This window comes from Lepisosteus platostomus, chromosome 6 (assembly GCF_059453375.1).
Source record: "Lepisosteus platostomus isolate fLepPlt1 chromosome 6, fLepPlt1.hap1, whole genome shotgun sequence".
NCBI classification, from domain to species: Eukaryota; Metazoa; Chordata; class Actinopteri; order Semionotiformes; family Lepisosteidae; genus Lepisosteus; species Lepisosteus platostomus.
In genome coordinates this window covers 3,982,472-3,999,517 of record NC_142616.1, presented here as the reverse complement: position 1 = coordinate 3,999,517, position 17,046 = coordinate 3,982,472, and the positions used below count along the sequence as shown (strand labels likewise).

Sequence of the window (17,046 nt, the reverse complement as noted above, 5' to 3'; positions counted from 1 at the left end):
AGCAGAGTAATGTAGCCAGTTCAGAGAGGGGGGTTATTAGGAGGCCATGTTTGGTAAAGACCAGGGGGAAATTTGGCCAGGACGCCGGGGTTACACCCTTACTCTTTTCGAGAAGCACCCTGGGATTTTTAATGACCACAGAGAGTCAGGACCTTGGTTTTACGTCTCATCCGAAGGACGGCGCCTGTTTACAGTATAGTGTCCCCGTCACTATACTGGGGCATTAGGACCCACATGGACCGCAGGGTGAGCGCCCCCTGCTGGCCCCACTCACCCCTCTCCCAGGAGTCTCCCCTCCAGGTACTGGCCAGGCTCCCCCTGCTGGGCTCCAGTGGGCTGGGAGCTGGGAGAGAGCGCCCCCTGCTGGCCCCACTCACCCCTCTCCCAGGAGTCTCCCCTCCAGGTACTGGCCAGGCTCCCCCTGCTGGGCTCCAGTGGGCTGGGAGCTGGGAGAGAGCGCCCCCTGCTGGCCCCACTCACCCCTCTCCCAGGAGTCTCCCCTCCAGGTACTGGCCAGGCTCCCCCTGCTGGGCTCCAGTGGGCTGGGAGCTGGGAGAGAGCGCCCCCTGCTGGCCCCACTCACCCCTCTCCCAGGATTCTCCCCTCCAGGTACTGACAGGCTCCCCCTGCTGGGCTCCAGTGGGCTGGGAGCTGGGAGAGAGCGCCCCCTGCTGGCCCCATTCACCCCTCTCCCAGGAGTCTCCCCTCCAGGTACTGGCCAGGCTCCCCCTGCTGGGCTCCAGTGGGCTGGGAGCTGGGAGAGAGCGCCCCCTGCTGGCCCCACTCACCCCTCTCCCAGGAGTCTCCCCTCCAGGTACTGGCCAGGCTCCCCCTGCTGGGCTCCAGTGGGCTGGCAGCTGGGTGAGAGCGCCCCCTGCTGGCCCCACTCACCCCTCTCCCAGGAGTCTCCCCTCCAGGTACTGACAGGCTCACACTGCTGGGCTCCAGTGGGCTGTCAGTTGTGAGCTGCAGGGTGACATGGTTGCTGGCCATAATAAAGGGTTAATAAAGCACCTGGAATTGAAAAATTGAATTGAGTTGTACCGTTCTCGGTGAGGGTAGAGCTGAGAGGTGACCTTTCTGCACGCGCTGCGTGAAAGAGCCACTGCCGTATGTTGTTCAGGCAAAAATATCATCATATGTCATTTATTTTGTTTTTGTTTTTTTAATTATTCTCCAAACTTACAAAACAGATCAGACACCATACTTACCTGGAAATATAGAACCCCAAAATGTATTTGTGTCCTATGCTGGTTATTCCAGGTTATATAAGCAATTATTATTATTATTATTTATATTATTATTATTATTATTATAAAATGAAACTGAAAAGTACTAGAACTGCTATATGTCCAGCGTGTATGCGATGTATTATGCCCAAATAGTGCAATTTGCAGTGTGCCAAACACAATTACACACTATATGTCCGTGTCCACCTGTCCAGTTATCAGTGCCCGCTAGGGTGACGTGCTGACGGTGACCGCAGCTTGGCTGTCCAGCAGTCTGATTGCCTGGAGGTGGGGGCTGTCCCGTCATCTGTTCGGCCTTTGACCGGCTGCCAGACGGCAGGCGAGAACAAAACAGGGTTGTGCCGAGGCAGGGTTAAAGTTCATAAGAGATAGCCCGAGGTGTTCGTGGAAAAATGAACAGACAGATCCCTCCCCTCCGCCAGTTCAATGATTTCGCCCTCTGACCGGCAACGAGAAGAGTTTCAGTTGTACCCGAAGTTCAGAGATAAGTTGCGCAGTTTATAAACGGGCTTTGGATGGGCTCACGGCTACAGGCTGACTCTCACTCCCTCCCGGAACCCTCTGCGCGGCGGCCCCGGTGTCCGGGGGGACAGCGGACAGGAGACACAGCGGGGGGGAAGGGTTTCGGTGTGACACCGCTCGCCGGTGTAAACAATCTCTGCTTTTGCTGCGGTGCTGGTTTTGCAGCGGTGAGACTCGACTCACGCCGAAAGCGGAACAGCGGCAGAGGCGAGAGAGAGAGAAAGAAAGAAACCGATACGTCGAAGTGTCACGGCGCCGCTAGATTTGTCGGGATGCGGGTTTTAGTTTCGACTTGAGTTGTGATTTCGGCTGTTCTCCGGAAGGTCCGGCTGATCCGCAGGCTATGGAGGAGGGCGCGGAGAGCATCAACACCGACCCCGCGGCCGGCCGGGGCGAAGGTGAGACCCCCCCGGGGCGGGCTGGTGTGTGTTTCCCCTTCCCGGTGCCGCTATGGGCGAGCGTGCTGTGTGAGCAGCCCCCGCCCTGCCTTTAAGTCTTCTGTACCCCGCTGTCACTGTGCTGTACCCCAGAATCCTTCTTCTGACCTCCCGTTACTGTATTCTATCCCCACTGGTTCTGTGCTGTACCCCGCTGTACTGTACCCACTGTCTCTGTGTGCTGTACCCCACTGTCTCAGTACTGTAACCCATGATCGCTGTGCTCTACCCCACTGTGTTTATACTGTACCCCACTGTCTCTGTGTGCTGTACCCCACTGTCTCAGTACTGTAACCCATGATCGCTGTGCTCTACCCCACTGTGTTTATACTGTACCCCACTGTCTCAGTACTGTAACCCATGATCGCTGTGCTCTACCCCACTGTGTTTATACTGTACCCCACTGTCTCTGTGTGCTGTACCCCACTGTCTCAGTACTGTAACCCATGATCGCTGTGCTCTACCCCACTGTGTTTATACTGTACCCCACTGTCTCAGTACTGTAACCCATGATCGCTGTGCTCTACCCCACTGTGTTTATACTGTACCCCACTGTCTCTGTGTGCTGTACCCCACTGTCTCAGTACTGTAACCCATGATCGCTGTGCTCTACCCCACTGTTTATACTGTACCCCACTGTCTCTGTGTACTGTACCCCACTGTCTCCGTACTGTAACCCATGATCGCTGTGCTCTACCCCACTGTTTATACTGTACCCCACTATCTCTGTTTACTGTACCCCACTGTCTCAGTACTGTAACCCATGATCGCTGTGCTCTATCCCACTGTGTTTATACTGTACCCCACTGTCTCTGTGTACTGTACCCCACTGTCTCCGTACTGTAACCCATGATCGCTGTGCTCTACCCCACTGTGTTTATACTGTACCCCACTGTCTCTGTGTGCTGTACCCCACTGTCTCAGTACTGTAACCCATGATCGCTGTGCTCTACCCCACAGTGTTTATACTATACCCCACTGTCTCTGTGTACTGTACCCCAGAATCCTTCTTCTGTACCCCACTGAGTCAGCTCTGTACCCCACTGTCTCTGTGTACTGTACCCCATGGTCGCTGTAGTTTGTAACTCGTCTCCCCCTGTGTCTTCAGGGCGAGTGGCTCACTGGAGGAACCTGGCTGGTTTCTGGTAGGTGTCCCCTGTCTGGGGAAGTGTGGGTTTGGGGGGTCTGGAACACACAGTGTGTGTGGACAGTAACTCTCTCTCTCTGTGTGTGTTCAGGCTCTGGGGCTGTGGAGGGCAGTGTGTGTGGACAGTGTGTGTGGACAGTAACTCTCTCTATCTGTGTCCAGGCTCTGGGGCTGTGGAGGGCAGTGTGTGTGGACAGTGTGTGTGGACAGTAACTCTCTCTATCTGTGTCCAGGCTCTGGGGCTGTGGAGGGCAGTGTGTGTGGACAGTGTGTGTGGACAGTAACTCTCTCTATCTGTGTCCAGGCTCTGGGGCTGTGGAGGGCAGTGTGTGTGGACAGTGTGTGTGGACAGTAACTCTCTCTCTCTGTGTCCAGGCTCTGGGGGTGTTGAGGGCAGTGTGTGTGGACAGTGTGTGTGGACAGTAACTCTCTCTCTCTGTGTCCAGGCTCCTGGGACTGTGTAATAACTTTGCCTATGTAGTGATGCTGAGTGCTGCCCATGACATCCTGTCCCAGCAGGAGAGGACGGACAACAGCACTGCGCCGGTGAGACTCTCTGACACTGTCTGACACACTGACATACTTCTGAAACTCTGACATACTGCCACTCTGACAGACTAATGACTCACTGACACTCGTGACACTGTGGTGTAACACTGACACACGTCTGACAGACTGACAGATTGACTGACACTGCTAGACTGACTGACTGTCTGACACACTGGTGTAACACTGACAGGTGACTGACACTCTGACACACTGATGACACAGTGACCATGTCTAACACACTGCTGACACTCTGACACACTTCTGATGCACTGACTGACCCTGTGACAGAGGCACTGACTCTTTGACCCTCTAACATTCTGATGGGGTCAGAGATACTAACTCTCTCTCAGAATCCAGAGTGAGACACACACACACTGACTCTCTCTCTCAGAATCCAGAGTGAGACACACACACTGACTCTCTCTCTCTCTCTCTCTCTCTCAGAATCCAGAGTGAGACACACACACACTGACTCTCTCTCTCTCAGAATCCAGAGTGAGACACACACACACTGACTCTCTCTCTCTCAGAATCCAGAGTGAGACACACACACACTGACTCTCTCTCTCTCTCTCAGAATCCAGAGTGAGACACACACACACTGACTCTCTCTCTCTCAGAATCCAGAGTGAGACACGAACACTGACTCTCTCTCTCTCTCTCAGAATCCAGAGTGAGACACACACACACTGACTCTCTCTCTCAGAATCCAGAGTGAGACACACACACTGACTCTCTCTCTCAGAATCCAGAGTGAGACACACACACACTGACTCTCTCTCTCTCAGAATCCAGAGTGAGACACACACACACTGACTCTCTCTCTCTCAGAATCCAGAGTGAGACACACACACACTGACTCTCTCTCTCTCTCTCAGAATCCAGAGTGAGACACACACACACTGACTCTCTCTCTCTCTCTCAGAATCCAGAGTGAGACACACACACACTGACTCTCTCTCTCTCAGAATCCAGAGTGAGACACGAACACTGACTCTCTCTCTCTCTCTCAGAATCCAGAGTGAGACACACACACACTGACTCTCTCTCTCAGAATCCAGAGTGAGACACACACACTGACTCTCTCTCTCTCAGAATCCAGAGTGAGACACACACACTGACTCTCTCTCTCTCTCTCAGAATCCAGAGTGAGACACACACACACTGACTCTCTCTCTCTCTCTCTCTCAGAATCCAGAGTGAGACACACACACACTGACTCAATTCAATTCAATTCAAGGTGCTTTATTAGCATGACCGATGGGTACAATCAGTGTTGCCAAAGCAAATAAAAATAATAAAATTAACATGGAACCAAACAAAAAATAGAAGTAAAATAAAATCTACAGACATGTTACAGACATTTACAACAAAGACATATTATATAATATCGACATATACTGTAGGCGGCTGGAGCATTATTGGGAGACGGACTCACTGTTCCTCAGGCTGTGACAGGAGATCACATATTGGGCTGCCAGATCAACTGAGTTCCCTCCTCCCTCTCCCAGTAGGATTGGGACCTGTTGTGGTTTTGGCAGGTGTGGGAACTCTGGGATTAGATTTCTGAATTTCGGGAAGAATGTTTCTCTAATCCCAGTTTCTCTAATCTCTCTCTCTCTGTCAGACCCCAGGCCCCGCCCTGCCCAGCGTCCGCAGTCACTCCCACTACCCCGTCCTGTCGTGGGGCAACGGCAGCCGCAACGGCAGCCGATACGACTGCAATCCCATCTCCACCGCGGTCAGTGCGCCTCCGTCTCTCTTGATTCTTATTGTCCGGAGGAGGAGGAGGAGGAGGAAGGTTCATCCTCTCCTCCTCCCCTCCTCCGCCGCCGTGTGATCTGAAACGCCCGCAACGTCTTCTCTCTCGGGCCAAGAGTCGGGCTGATCGCTTGCTCTGTGATCGACAGGCGATCCTGCTGGCTGACGTGCTCCCCACTATGGTCATCAAGTTCGCTGCTCCCTTCTTCATTCACCTCCTGCCCTACGGGTAAGGCCGCCCTCTTTCGCAGACCGGTCACTAGATCTCCGATGCCAAGTACATTCATTGACGGGGCATAAACAGCTTGCTACTGATTTCTGAGCGAAGCACCAAATGGGGACATTTGTGAAAGTGCTGTAAGTCGCCATTTCATCACGAAGCCCTGGTCTCTCCAGCGAGAGCAAGAGCTCGTGGGAATTGTGAAGTGAGGCGGCCCTTCCTGCTCACTTGTCTCTGTACTGAGTGATGTACTGTGACGTGAAGCGGCTCTTCCTGCTCACTAGTCCCTGTACTGACTGCTGTACTGTGATGTGAAGAGGCCCTTCCTGCTCACTAGTCCCTGTACTGACTGGTTACTGAGATGTGAAGCGGCCCTTCCTGCTCACTAGTCCCTGTACTGACTGATGTACTGTGATGAGAAGAGGCCCTTCCTGCTCACTTGTCCCTGTACTGACTGATGTACTGTGATGTGAAGCGGCCCTTCCTGCTCACTAGTCCCTGTGCTGACTGGTGTACTGTGATGTGAAGCTGCCCTTCCTGCTCACTAGTCCCTGTACTGACTGGTGTACTGTGATGTGAGGTAGCCCTTCCTGCTCACTAGTCCCTGTGCTGACTGGTGTACTGTGATGTGAAGAGGCCCTTCCTGCTCACTAGTCCCTGTGCTGACTGCTGTACTGTGATGTGAAGAGGCCCTTCCTGCTCACTAGTCCCTGTACTGACTGGTGTACTGTGATGTGAGGTAGCCCTTCCTGCTCACTAGTCCCTGTACTGACTGGTGTACTGTGATGTGAGGTAGCCCTTCCTGCTCACTAGTCTCTGTCATGATAGATGTACTGTGATGGACGAGTGGGTAAGTACAGGCTGTGCAGCAGATACTTCACTGTGACGATGTTCCAAGGCGATCTGCGTGCAGAGTTAATAAGTAAGCAGTATTTGTCAACAGAACGGTCTCAAAGTCGAGAGCAGTGTGTCTACTGGATTCAGAGGTGGACTCACAACCCTGCTTGTTGACAGTGTCACAGGGCCGCAACAACTCACCGGCAGTGTTGTGGCCTCGTTGTGCGTCACAGACCACGGCGCTGCGCAGACCTGGAAACTTCCTCTATTCTGAGATGCAAATCGGAGGTTTTACACAGGACTGTGTTCATGTCACTTTTCTTGCGCTTAACGTTTAAAGTGCGCTCATCAGCACAGATTCCTGTCATAGAATAACACCTCGGCACCTCCCTGCGGGGGGGGGGGGGTTGTCTGCGCGTCGCATGCGCTCCGTGATCGTGTCTCTCCCCTGGCGCAGGTGGCGCGTGGTGCTGTGTGTCCTGACGGCGGCCGGCAGCTTCCTGATCGTCTCCTTCTCCACCAGCGTCGGCATGAGCATTCTGGGTAACGGCGACCTCGTCCGTGATGTCATCGGTGGCGGTGATGTCAGCGGTGGCTCTGACATCAGGGTGGTGTTGCGGGAGGTTCTTGATCAGAGGAGCAGGAGCACTTGTTGGGTCTTGTGGGCTCAATAAGGACAGCCGGTTAGGGTTAGGGTTAGGATTCATAATAATAAGAATAATAATAATAATAATTGCTTACACTATATAGCGCTTTTCTAGACACTCCACTCAAAGCCCTTTACAGGTAATGGGGATCCCCTCCACCCCCACCAGTGTGTCCCCCCACCTGGATGATGCTCCAGTACACTCACCACACACCAGCTCTCAGTGGGGAGGAGAGCAGAGTGATGAAGCCAGTTCAGAGAGGGGGGTTATTAGGAGGCCATGATGGGTAAGGGCCAGGGGGAAATTTGGCCAGGACACAGGGGTAACACCCCTACTCTTTTCCCAGGAGTCTCCCCTCCAGGTACTGACAGGCTCACACTGCTGGGCTCCAGTGGGCTGCCAGCTGGGAGCTGCAGGGTGGCGTGGCTGCTGGCCTGCATGATGTAGCGCTGGATGTTGTAGCAGTGTAGATACGGGTTGGGCTCCAGTGGCCGTTGTCCAGGGTAGCTGTCGTGGTCTTGATGAAAGCTACAGGTGCTGAGGGTCCCCCCTCTGGGCCTGTGACACCTGGGGTATTTTTGCCACTGATCATGGTTCTCTCTCTGGTTTCTACCCCAACACGCTTCTCAGGGGTGGTGTTTGCCAGTGTGTCCGGCGGCCTGGGAGAGCTGTCCTTCCTGTCCCTCACAACCTTCTTCCACAGGTACCCCTCTCTCTCAGTGCAGCGTTAATGTACTGGAGTGTCCAGTCAGTGTGTCTGTATGAACCCCTCTCTCTCTCAGTGCAGTGTTAATGTACTGGAGTGTCCAGTCAGTGTGTCTGTATTAACCCCTCTCTCTCTCAGTGCAGTGTTCATGTACTGGAGTGTCCAGTCAGTGTGTGTGTATGAACCCCTCTCTCTCTCAGTGCAGTGTTAATGTACTGGAGTGTCCAGTCAGTGTGTAGTGACCCCTCTCTCTCTCTCTCTCTCAGTGGGGTGGTGTGTGGCTGGTCCTCTGGGACCGGAGGTGCTGGGGTTCTGGGGGCGGTATCGTACTCGGCGCTGACCCAGCTGGGCCTGGGACCCCGGGTCACTCTGCAGGTCATGCTCGTGATCCCCGCCACCCTGGCTCTGAGGTCAGTGCCCCCCCGTGTCGCTCCTGTAGCCTGAGCTGTGAGTGTCGTCCCCTCCGGTCTCCAGCGACGTCCTCTCGGTTACTCTCGGTTACTCTCGTCAGCTCTGCTCACCTCTGGTTCACCAGCCCTCCTGCTCTGACTCGACCCCCTGCCTCGCCCTCCCCCTCTGTACCAGTTACTCACTGTCCCTGATGACCACAGACTGGTCCCGACTGGTCCTGATGACCACAGACTGGTCCTGACTAGTCCTGATGACCACAGACTGGTCCCGGCTGTTCCTGATGACCACAGTCTGGTACTGACTGGTCCTGATGACCACAGACTCATCCTGACTGGTCCTGATGACCACAGACTCATCCTGACTGGTCCTGATGACCACAGGCTGGTCCCGACTGGTCCTGATGACCACAGACTGGTCCCGACCGGTCCTGATGACCACAGACTGGTCCCGACCGGTCCTGATGACCACAGACTGGTCCCGACTGGTCCTGATGACCACAGACTCATCCTGACTAGTCCTGATGACCACAGACTGGTCCCAACTGGTCCTGATGACCACAGACTGGTCCCGACTAGTGCTGATGACCACAGACTGGTCCCGACTAGTGCTGATGACCACAGGCTGGTCCCGACTGGTCCTGATGACCACAGACTGGTCCTTACTAGTGCTGATGACCACAGACTGGTCCCAACTGGTCCTGATGACCACAGACTGGTCCCGACTAGTGCAGATGACCACAGACTGGTCCCGACTAGTGCTGATGACCACAGACTGGTCCCGACTGGTCCTGATGACCGCAGACTGGTCCTGACTAGTGCTGATGACCACAGACTGGTCTGATGACTGCAGACTGGTCCCGACTAGTGCTGATGACCACAGACTGGTCCCGACTGGTCCTGATGACCACAGACTGGTCCTGACCGGTCATGGTGACCGCAGACTGGTCCTGACTAGTGCTGATGACCACAGACTGGTCTGATGACCGCAGACTGGTCCTTACTAGTGCTGATGACCACAGACTGGTCCTTACTGGTCCTGATGACCACAGACTGGTCCCGACTAGTGCAGATGACCACAGACTGGTCCCGACTAGTGCTGATGACCACAGACTGGTCCCGACTGGTCCTGATGACCACAGACTGATCTGATGACCGCAGACTGGTCCTTACTAGTGCTGATGACCACAGACTGGTCCCGACCGGTCCTGATGACCACAGACTGGTCCTTACTAGTGCTGATGACCACAGACTGGTCCCGACCGGTCCTGATGACCACAGACTGGTCCCGACTGGTCCTGATGACCACAGACTGGTCCTGACTAGTGCTGATGACCGCAGACTGGTCCCGACTGGTCCTGATGACCACAGACTGGTCCTGACTAGTGCTGATGACCGCAGACTTGTCCCGACCAGTGCTGATGACCACAGACTGGTCCCAACTGGTCCTGATGACCACAGACTGGTCCCGACCAGTGCTGATGACCACAGACTGGTCCCGACCAGTGCTGATGACCGCAGACTGGTCCCGACCAGTGCTGAAGACCGCAGACTGGTCCCGACCGGTCCTGATGACCGCAGACTGGTCCCGACCGGTCCTGATGACCGCAGACTGGTCCCGACCGGTCCTGATGACCGCAGACTGGTCCCGACCGGTCCTGATGACCGATGACCACAGACTGGTCCTGACTAGTGCTGATGACCACAGACTGGTCTGACAACAGACTGGTCTGATGACTGGTCCTGATCGGTCCTGATGACCGCAGACTGGTCCTGATCGGTCCTGATGACCGCAGACTGGTCCTTACTAGTCCTGATGACCGCAGACTCATCCTGACTAGTACTGATGACCGCAGACTGGTCCTGACTGGTCCTGGTGAAAGCTGACCGTTCTAACTAGACCTGATGACCAACAGACCCCACATATCCCTGATGACCTCTGAGTGACATCTTCAATCCCCAGTGACCTTTGATTGACCTGACTGGTCCCTGTTGACCTCTGATTGACCTATTTAGTCCCCAGTGACCTCTTATTGATCAGACTGGTCCCCGTTGCCCTCTGATTGACCTCCAAGTATAACTCCCAGTCCCATGTTCCTTGTCTCCCCCAGTTACTTTGTGCTCCTGGTGCGTCCCCCCTCTCTCCCCAACTGGAGCCAGGCAGAGGGGCCCGGAGGAGTGCGCCCTGACTCCGCTGACAGGCGCCCCCTCTTGTCCGACGACTCCGAGGGCAGCCCAGGTAAGAGAGAGATGGCAGTTATCAGCACGTGACAGTGGGGGGTCTCTACCCTGCAGTTCTATCCATCTGTCTGTCTGTCTCTGCACAGCTGTCTATCTCTCTGCCTGGCTGTGCCTGTCTGTCTGCCCTCCTGCTTGTCTCTCTGCACAGCTGTCTGTCTGTCTGTCTGTCTGTCTGTCTGTCTGTCTGTCTGTCTGTCTGTCTGTCTGTCTGTCTGTCTGTCTGTCTGTCTGTCTGTCTGTCTGTCTGTCTGTCTGTCTGTCTGTCTGTCCCAGATCTGCAGAGACTCTGACACGTCTCCATCTGTGTCTCTTTCCCAGACCTGAGGAGCACCGAGCCCCTGACCTGCAAGGAGAAACTGATTGTAATCAGAGTGAGTCCCTGTCTCTCTCTTCTCCCCGTCTCCCTGCTTCTCCCTCTCGTTAATCCACCTCCCCTGTCTCTCTTCTCCCTGTCTCCCTGCCTCTCCCTCTCGTTAATCCATCTCCCCTGTCTCTCTTCTCCCTGTCTCCCAGCCTCTCCCTCTCGTTAATCCATCTCCTCTGTCTCTCTCTTCCCTGTCTGTGGCTTTGGAGTGAGCTGATCTCTCTGCCTCAGGGTCTCCAGACACTCTCTCTCTGTGTATCTCCCAGGGTTTGCTGAAGTACGTTGTGCCCCTGTGTGTGGTTTACTATGCTGAGTACTTCATCAACCAGGGACTGGTGAGTCACTCAGTGCAGTGTGTCTGTATGAACCCCTCTCTCTCTCAGTGCAGTGTTAATGTACTGGAGTGTCCAGTCAGTGTGTGTGTATTAACCCCCCTCTCTCTCAGTGCAGTGTTAATGTACTGGAGTGTCCAGTCAGTGTGTCTGTATTAACCCCTCTCTCTCTCAGTGCAGTGTTAATGTACTGGAGTGTCCAGTCAGTGTGTCTGTATTAACCCCTCTCTCTCAGTGCAGTGTTAATGTACTGGAGTGTCCAGTCAGTGTGTCTGTATTAACCCCTCTCTCTCAGTGCAGTGTTAATGTACTGGAGTGTCCAGTCAGTGTGTGTGTATTAACCCCTCTCTCTCTCTGTAGCTGGAGCTGCTGTATTTCCCTCAGTTCTCTCTGACACACTCAGAACAGTACCGCTGGTGAGTACCGCCAGTTATCAAAACAATTGCAAATTTTCAAGACAGAATATAATTAACAATTATATTAATTAATTATAATTAAGATTTACTCTCTCACTCCCCTCTTTCCCCCCTCTCTCCTCTCTAATCCGTCTCCCCCCCTCCTCTCTCTCTCCCCTCTCTCCCCTCTCCCCTCTCTCCCCTCTCTCCTCTCTCTAATCCCTCTTTCTCCTCTCTCCTCCCTCTCTCTTCTCTCTCTAATCCCTCTTTCTCTTCTCTCCCCCTCTCCTCTCTCCCCTCACTCCTCTCCACTCTCTCTCCTCTCTCTCCCCTCTCTCTCTTCTCTCTCCCCCTCCCTCTCTTCTCTCCCCCTCTCTTCTCTCTCCCCCTCTCTCTCTCCTCTCTCTAATCCCTCTTTCTCCTCTCTCCTCCCTCTCTCTCTACTCTCTCTCTCTCCTCTCTCCAGGTACCAGACTCTCTATCAGATCGGAGTCTTTCTGTCTCGCTCCTCTCTGTTCTGTTTCCAGATCAGGAAGGTTTGGATTTTGGCGCTGCTACAGGTATCCAGTGTCCTGTGTCCTGTGATGTCCAGTGTCCTGTGTCCTGTGATGTCCAGTGCCCTGTAGTTTCCTGTGGTGTCCAGTGCCCTGTAGTGTCCTGTGGTGTCCAGTGCCCTGTAGTGTCCTGTGGTATCCAGTGCCCTGTAGTGCTGATCTGTCTCTCTCTCTCCTCTCTCCCAATGTGTGATCACTGTGTCCTGTTGTGTTGACCCGTTTCCCTCTCTCCTCTCTCCCAGTGTGTGAACGCTGTGTCCTGTGATATCCAGTGTCCTGTAGTGCTGACCTGTCTCTCTCTCTCCTCTCTCCCAGTGTGTGAACGCTGTGTTCCTCCTCTTCGCCGTCTGCTTCCAGTTCCTGCCCAGCATCTGGCTCCTGTTCGCCATCGTGCTGTACGAGGGGCTGCTGGGGGGGGCTGCGTACGTCAACACCTTCAACAACGTCACCAAGGAGGTGAGAGAGGGGCTCTGGACAGCCCTGTCTCCAGGCTGTGGTCATTGAGCCTGTCCTCTCTGGACAGCCATGTCTGCCTGTGTCCAGTGTGTGTGTCCAGGCTGTGGTCACTGAGCCTGTCCTCTCTGGACAGTCAGGTCTGCCCGTGTCCAGTGTGTGTGTCCAGGCTGTGGTCACTGAGCCTGTCCTCTCTGGACAGCCAGGTCTGCCCGTGTCCAGTGTGTGTGTCCAGGCTGTGGTCTCTGAGCCTGTCCTCTCTGGACAGCCAGGTCTGCCTGTGTCCAGTGTGTGTGTCCAGGCTGTGGTCACTGAGCCCGTCCTCTCTGGACAGCCAGGTCTGCCTGTGTCCAGTGTGTGTGTCCAGGCTGTGGTAACTGAGCCTGAACGTCGTCTCTCTCTCCAGAGTGCTGACCGGCACCGGGAGTTCGCCATGGCCACGGCCAGCGTGGGCGATTCGGTGGGCATCGCTCTGTCTGGCCTGACCGCCATCCCGCTACACAACTATCTCTGCACACTTCCCTGATTCCCTGGAGAGTCTCCACGGCGACCTGACTCCTCCCCCTGGAGAGGAGAGTCTCCATGGCGACCTGACTCCTCCCCCTGGAGAGTCTCCATGGCGACCTGACTCCTTCCTCCCCCTCGAGAGGAGAGTCTCCACGGCGACCTGACTCCTCCCCCTGGAGAATCATATTTTATTCATCATCATTCCTTAGTGCCTTTTTACTCTTTTTATATCATTTAATTTTTATTTAACATACTAAAAACTCTCTGGGGTCAGTGGGAGTCTGATTATAATCCCAGTGAATAACTAATCCAGCTCCCAGTCCAGTCAGTCCAGTCCAGCCTGGAGAGTCTCAGACTGCTCTGTCAGTGTCAGTGGAGTCTGATTATAATCCCAGTTCAGAACTCATCCAGACACTCTGGGACTTCGGGGGGGAGACGTGTGTCCACACAGGTCAGAGTCCAGGCCTGCAGGTGAGCACAGAAACCTTCCTGTCTGGGAAGCAGCGCGGGGACTCTCAGTAGCTGCTTCACAGCTCCCTGTCAGTCCTGTGACGTTTCTTCACTGGAGTTCAAGGATCGCAGTGCCTCTGTCTCCCGGCCTTCGCCTCTGGTCTGACCGGCTGTGAGCACCTGCTGACCCAGGGCTCCCACAAGCTGGGCGCCTGTTTGGAGATGCCGTAAATAAACTTGATTGATTGATTGTTATTAACAATTAACACCCCCTGCTGGGGCAGATGGTGTCCAGTGTCTCTGTTCCCTGTCTCCCACACACTGAGTCCAGACTCCCTCTCTCCTCCTTCTCTCCTCTTTCCACACTCCCTCTCTCCTCTTTCTCTCTTTCCACACTCCCTCTCTCCTCTTTCCTCTCTCTCCACACTGTTAGTAGCTTTACTGGTATTACTGCTGATTTGCAGTGTTGCCAAAGCATATACAATGAACACATCATAGTACATTTACATATACAGTGCCTTGCGAAAGTATTCGGCCCCCTTGAACTTTTCAACCTTTTGCCACATTTCAGGCTTCAAACATAAAGATATAATTTTTTTATTTTATGTGAAGAATCACCAACAAGTGGGACACTATTGTGAAGTGGAACGAAATCTATTGGATTTTTGAAACTTTTTTAACTAATAAAAAAATGAAAAGTGGGGCGTGCAAAATTATTCGGCCCCTTTACTTTCAGTGCAGCAAACTCACTCCAGAAGTTCAGCGAGGATCTCTGAATGATCCAATGTTGTCCTAAATGACTGATGGTGATAAATAGAATCCACCTGTGTGTAATCAAGTCTCTGTATAAATGCACCTGCTCTGTGATAGGCTCAAGGTTCTGTTGAAAGCGCAGAGAGCATCATGAAGACCAAGGAACACACCAGGCAGGTCCGTAATACTGTTGTGGAGAAGTTTAAAGCCGGATTTGGATACAAAATGATTTCCCAAGCTTCAAACATCCCAAGGAGCACTGTGCAAGCGATCATCTTGAAATGGAAGGAGTATCAGACCACTGCAAATCTACCAAGACCTGGCCGTCCCTCTAAACTTTCAGCTCAGACAAGGAGAAGACTGATCAGAGATGCAGCCAAGAGGCCCATGATCACTCTGGATGAACTGCAGAGAACTACAGCTGAGGTGGGAGAGTCTGTCCATAGGACAACAATCAGTCTTACACTGCACAAATCTGGCCTTTATGGAAGAGTGGCAAGAAGAAAGCCATTTCTCAAAGATATCCATAAAAAGTCTCGTCTAAAGTTTGCCACAAGCCACCTGGGAGACACCCCAAACATGTGGAAGAAGGTGCTCTGGTCAGATGAAACCAAAATCGAACTTTTTGGCCACAATGCAAAACGATATGTTTGGCGTAAAAGCAACACAGCTCATCACCCTCAACACACCATCCCCACTGTCAAACATGGTGGTGGCAGCATCATGGTTTGGGCCTGCTTTTCTTCAGCAGGGACAGGGAAGATGGTTAAAATTGAGGGGAAGATGGATGCAGCCAAATACAGGACCATTCTGGATGAAAACCTGTTGGAGTCTGCAAAAGACCTGAAACTGGGACGGAGATTTATCTTCCAACAAGACAATGATCCCAAACATACAGCAAAATCTACAAAGGAATGGTTCACAAATAAACGTATCCAGGTGTTTGAATGGCCAAGTCAAAGTCCAGACCTGAATCCAATCGAGAATCTGTGGAAAGAGCTGAAAACTGCTGTTCACAAACGCTCTCCATCCAACCTCACTGAGCTCGAGCTGTTTTGCAAGGAAGAATGGGCAAGAATTTCAGTCTCTCGATGTGCAAAACTGATAGAGACATATCCCAAGCGACTTGCAGCTGTAATCGCAGCAAAAGGTGGCTCTACAAAGTATTAACGCAAGGGGGCCGAATAATTTTGCACGCCCCACTTTTCATTTTTTTTATTAGTTAAAAAAGTTTCAAAAATCCAATAGATTTCGTTCCACTTCACAATTGTGTCCCACTTGTTGGTGATTCTTCACATAAAATAAAAAATTTATATCTTTATGTTTGAAGCCTGAAATGTGGCAAAAGGTTGAAAAGTTCAAGGGGGCCGAATACTTTCGCAAGGCACTGTAGCATACAGAGCATTACTGAGAGACAGGCTCATTGTTCCTCAGGCTGGGACAGGAGATCACACACTGTATTATTATTATTGAGAGACAGGCTCACTGTCTGTTCCTCAGGCTGGGACAGGAGATCACACACTGTATTATTATTATTGAGAGACAGGCTCACTGTCTGTTCCTCAGGCTGGGACAGGAGATCACACACTGTATTATTATTATTGAGAGACAGGCTCACTGTCTGTTCCTCAGGCTGGGACAGGAGATCACACACTGTATTATTATTATTGAGAGACAGGCTCCCTGTCTGTTCCTCAGGCTGGGACAGGAGATCACACACTGTATTATTATTATTGAGAGACGGGCTCACTGTCTGTTCCTCAGGCTGGGACAGGAGATCACACACTGTATTATTATTATTGAGAGACAGGCTCACCGAGGGGAGAGGAATTTCTTAAGCGGGACCTCCCAAGGTGCTCTCAATCGCGAGAAGACCGAACATATCGTGCCGGCCAGCGACGTGGGGGCTGGGGCGGTAGAGAGGTTCAGCGGAACTATCAACACAAGAACGTGGAGGCGCCGCCCCACAGAAACACCTCCCGCTCCACTGGGGTCCTAACTGATCTCGTTTGCTCTTCTAACCCCAGTTCTCCCACACGGCTAGTGAGCGATCTCCGGCCTCCGTCCCACCAGACGACTCCCTTAAGGGCTGGAGAACAGTCTAGGGTGATCTCTGAACTGGCCTCATCACTCTGCTCTCCTCCCCACTGAGAGCTGGTGTGTGGGGAGCGTTCTGGCGCACTATGGCTGCGGTCACATCATCCAGGTGGGGCTGCACACTGGTGGGGGTGGAGGGGATCCCCATTACCTGTGAAGTGGAGTGTCCAGAAAAGTGCTATGTAAGTGTGAGGAATTATGATTATTAAACCGTCCCAAGTTTTCACTCCAATGTGGGTGACCAGGTGCGGGTGTCCAGAATCAAGGGAGTGTTGGAGAAGGGGTATGAGCAGACCCTCACGGATGAAACAGTCACTGTCCAAGAGCGGACCCCCGGCTCCGAGACCCTCTTACAAACTGCAGGGCCACGCCGCTGATGACACGCAGGGCCCCTTTGACGCAGAAGAGCTACAGCAG

General features: G+C 53.2%; 1 protein-coding gene across 1 annotated transcript; it reads left to right on the top strand.

The window, feature by feature from the left end:
- The first annotated feature begins 1,688 nt into the window (after nucleotides 1-1,688).
- Nucleotides 1,689-14,045, top strand: cln3 (CLN3 lysosomal/endosomal transmembrane protein, battenin). The gene is made up of 15 exons (XM_088633868.1): nucleotides 1,689-2,170; nucleotides 3,318-3,354; nucleotides 3,803-3,902; nucleotides 5,533-5,646; nucleotides 5,816-5,895; nucleotides 7,181-7,266; nucleotides 8,001-8,073; nucleotides 8,343-8,486; nucleotides 10,595-10,722; nucleotides 11,043-11,095; nucleotides 11,355-11,423; nucleotides 11,781-11,836; nucleotides 12,282-12,375; nucleotides 12,685-12,825; nucleotides 13,229-14,045. Exons 1-15 carry the CDS (start codon nucleotides 2,116-2,118, stop codon nucleotides 13,346-13,348), a joined length of 1,350 nt encoding a protein of 449 aa, XP_088489994.1. The 5' UTR covers nucleotides 1,689-2,115; the 3' UTR covers nucleotides 13,349-14,045.
- Nucleotides 14,046-17,046: the final 3,001 nt, after the last annotated feature.

What these genes read in the sequence shown, in the direction of transcription:
- cln3 (XM_088633868.1), top strand. Translation starts at nt 2,116, where the DNA reads ATGGAGGAGGGCGCGGAGAGCATCAACACCGACCCCGCGGCCGGCCGG. An exon ending in ATTCACCTCCTGCCCTACGG is followed by an intron (nt 5,896 to 7,180) that starts GTAAGGCCGCCC and finishes CCCCTGGCGCAG; the next exon opens with GTGGCGCGTGGTGCTGTGTG. An exon ending in CCCGCCACCCTGGCTCTGAG is followed by an intron (nt 8,487 to 10,594) that starts GTCAGTGCCCCC and finishes TGTCTCCCCCAG; the next exon opens with TTACTTTGTGCTCCTGGTGC.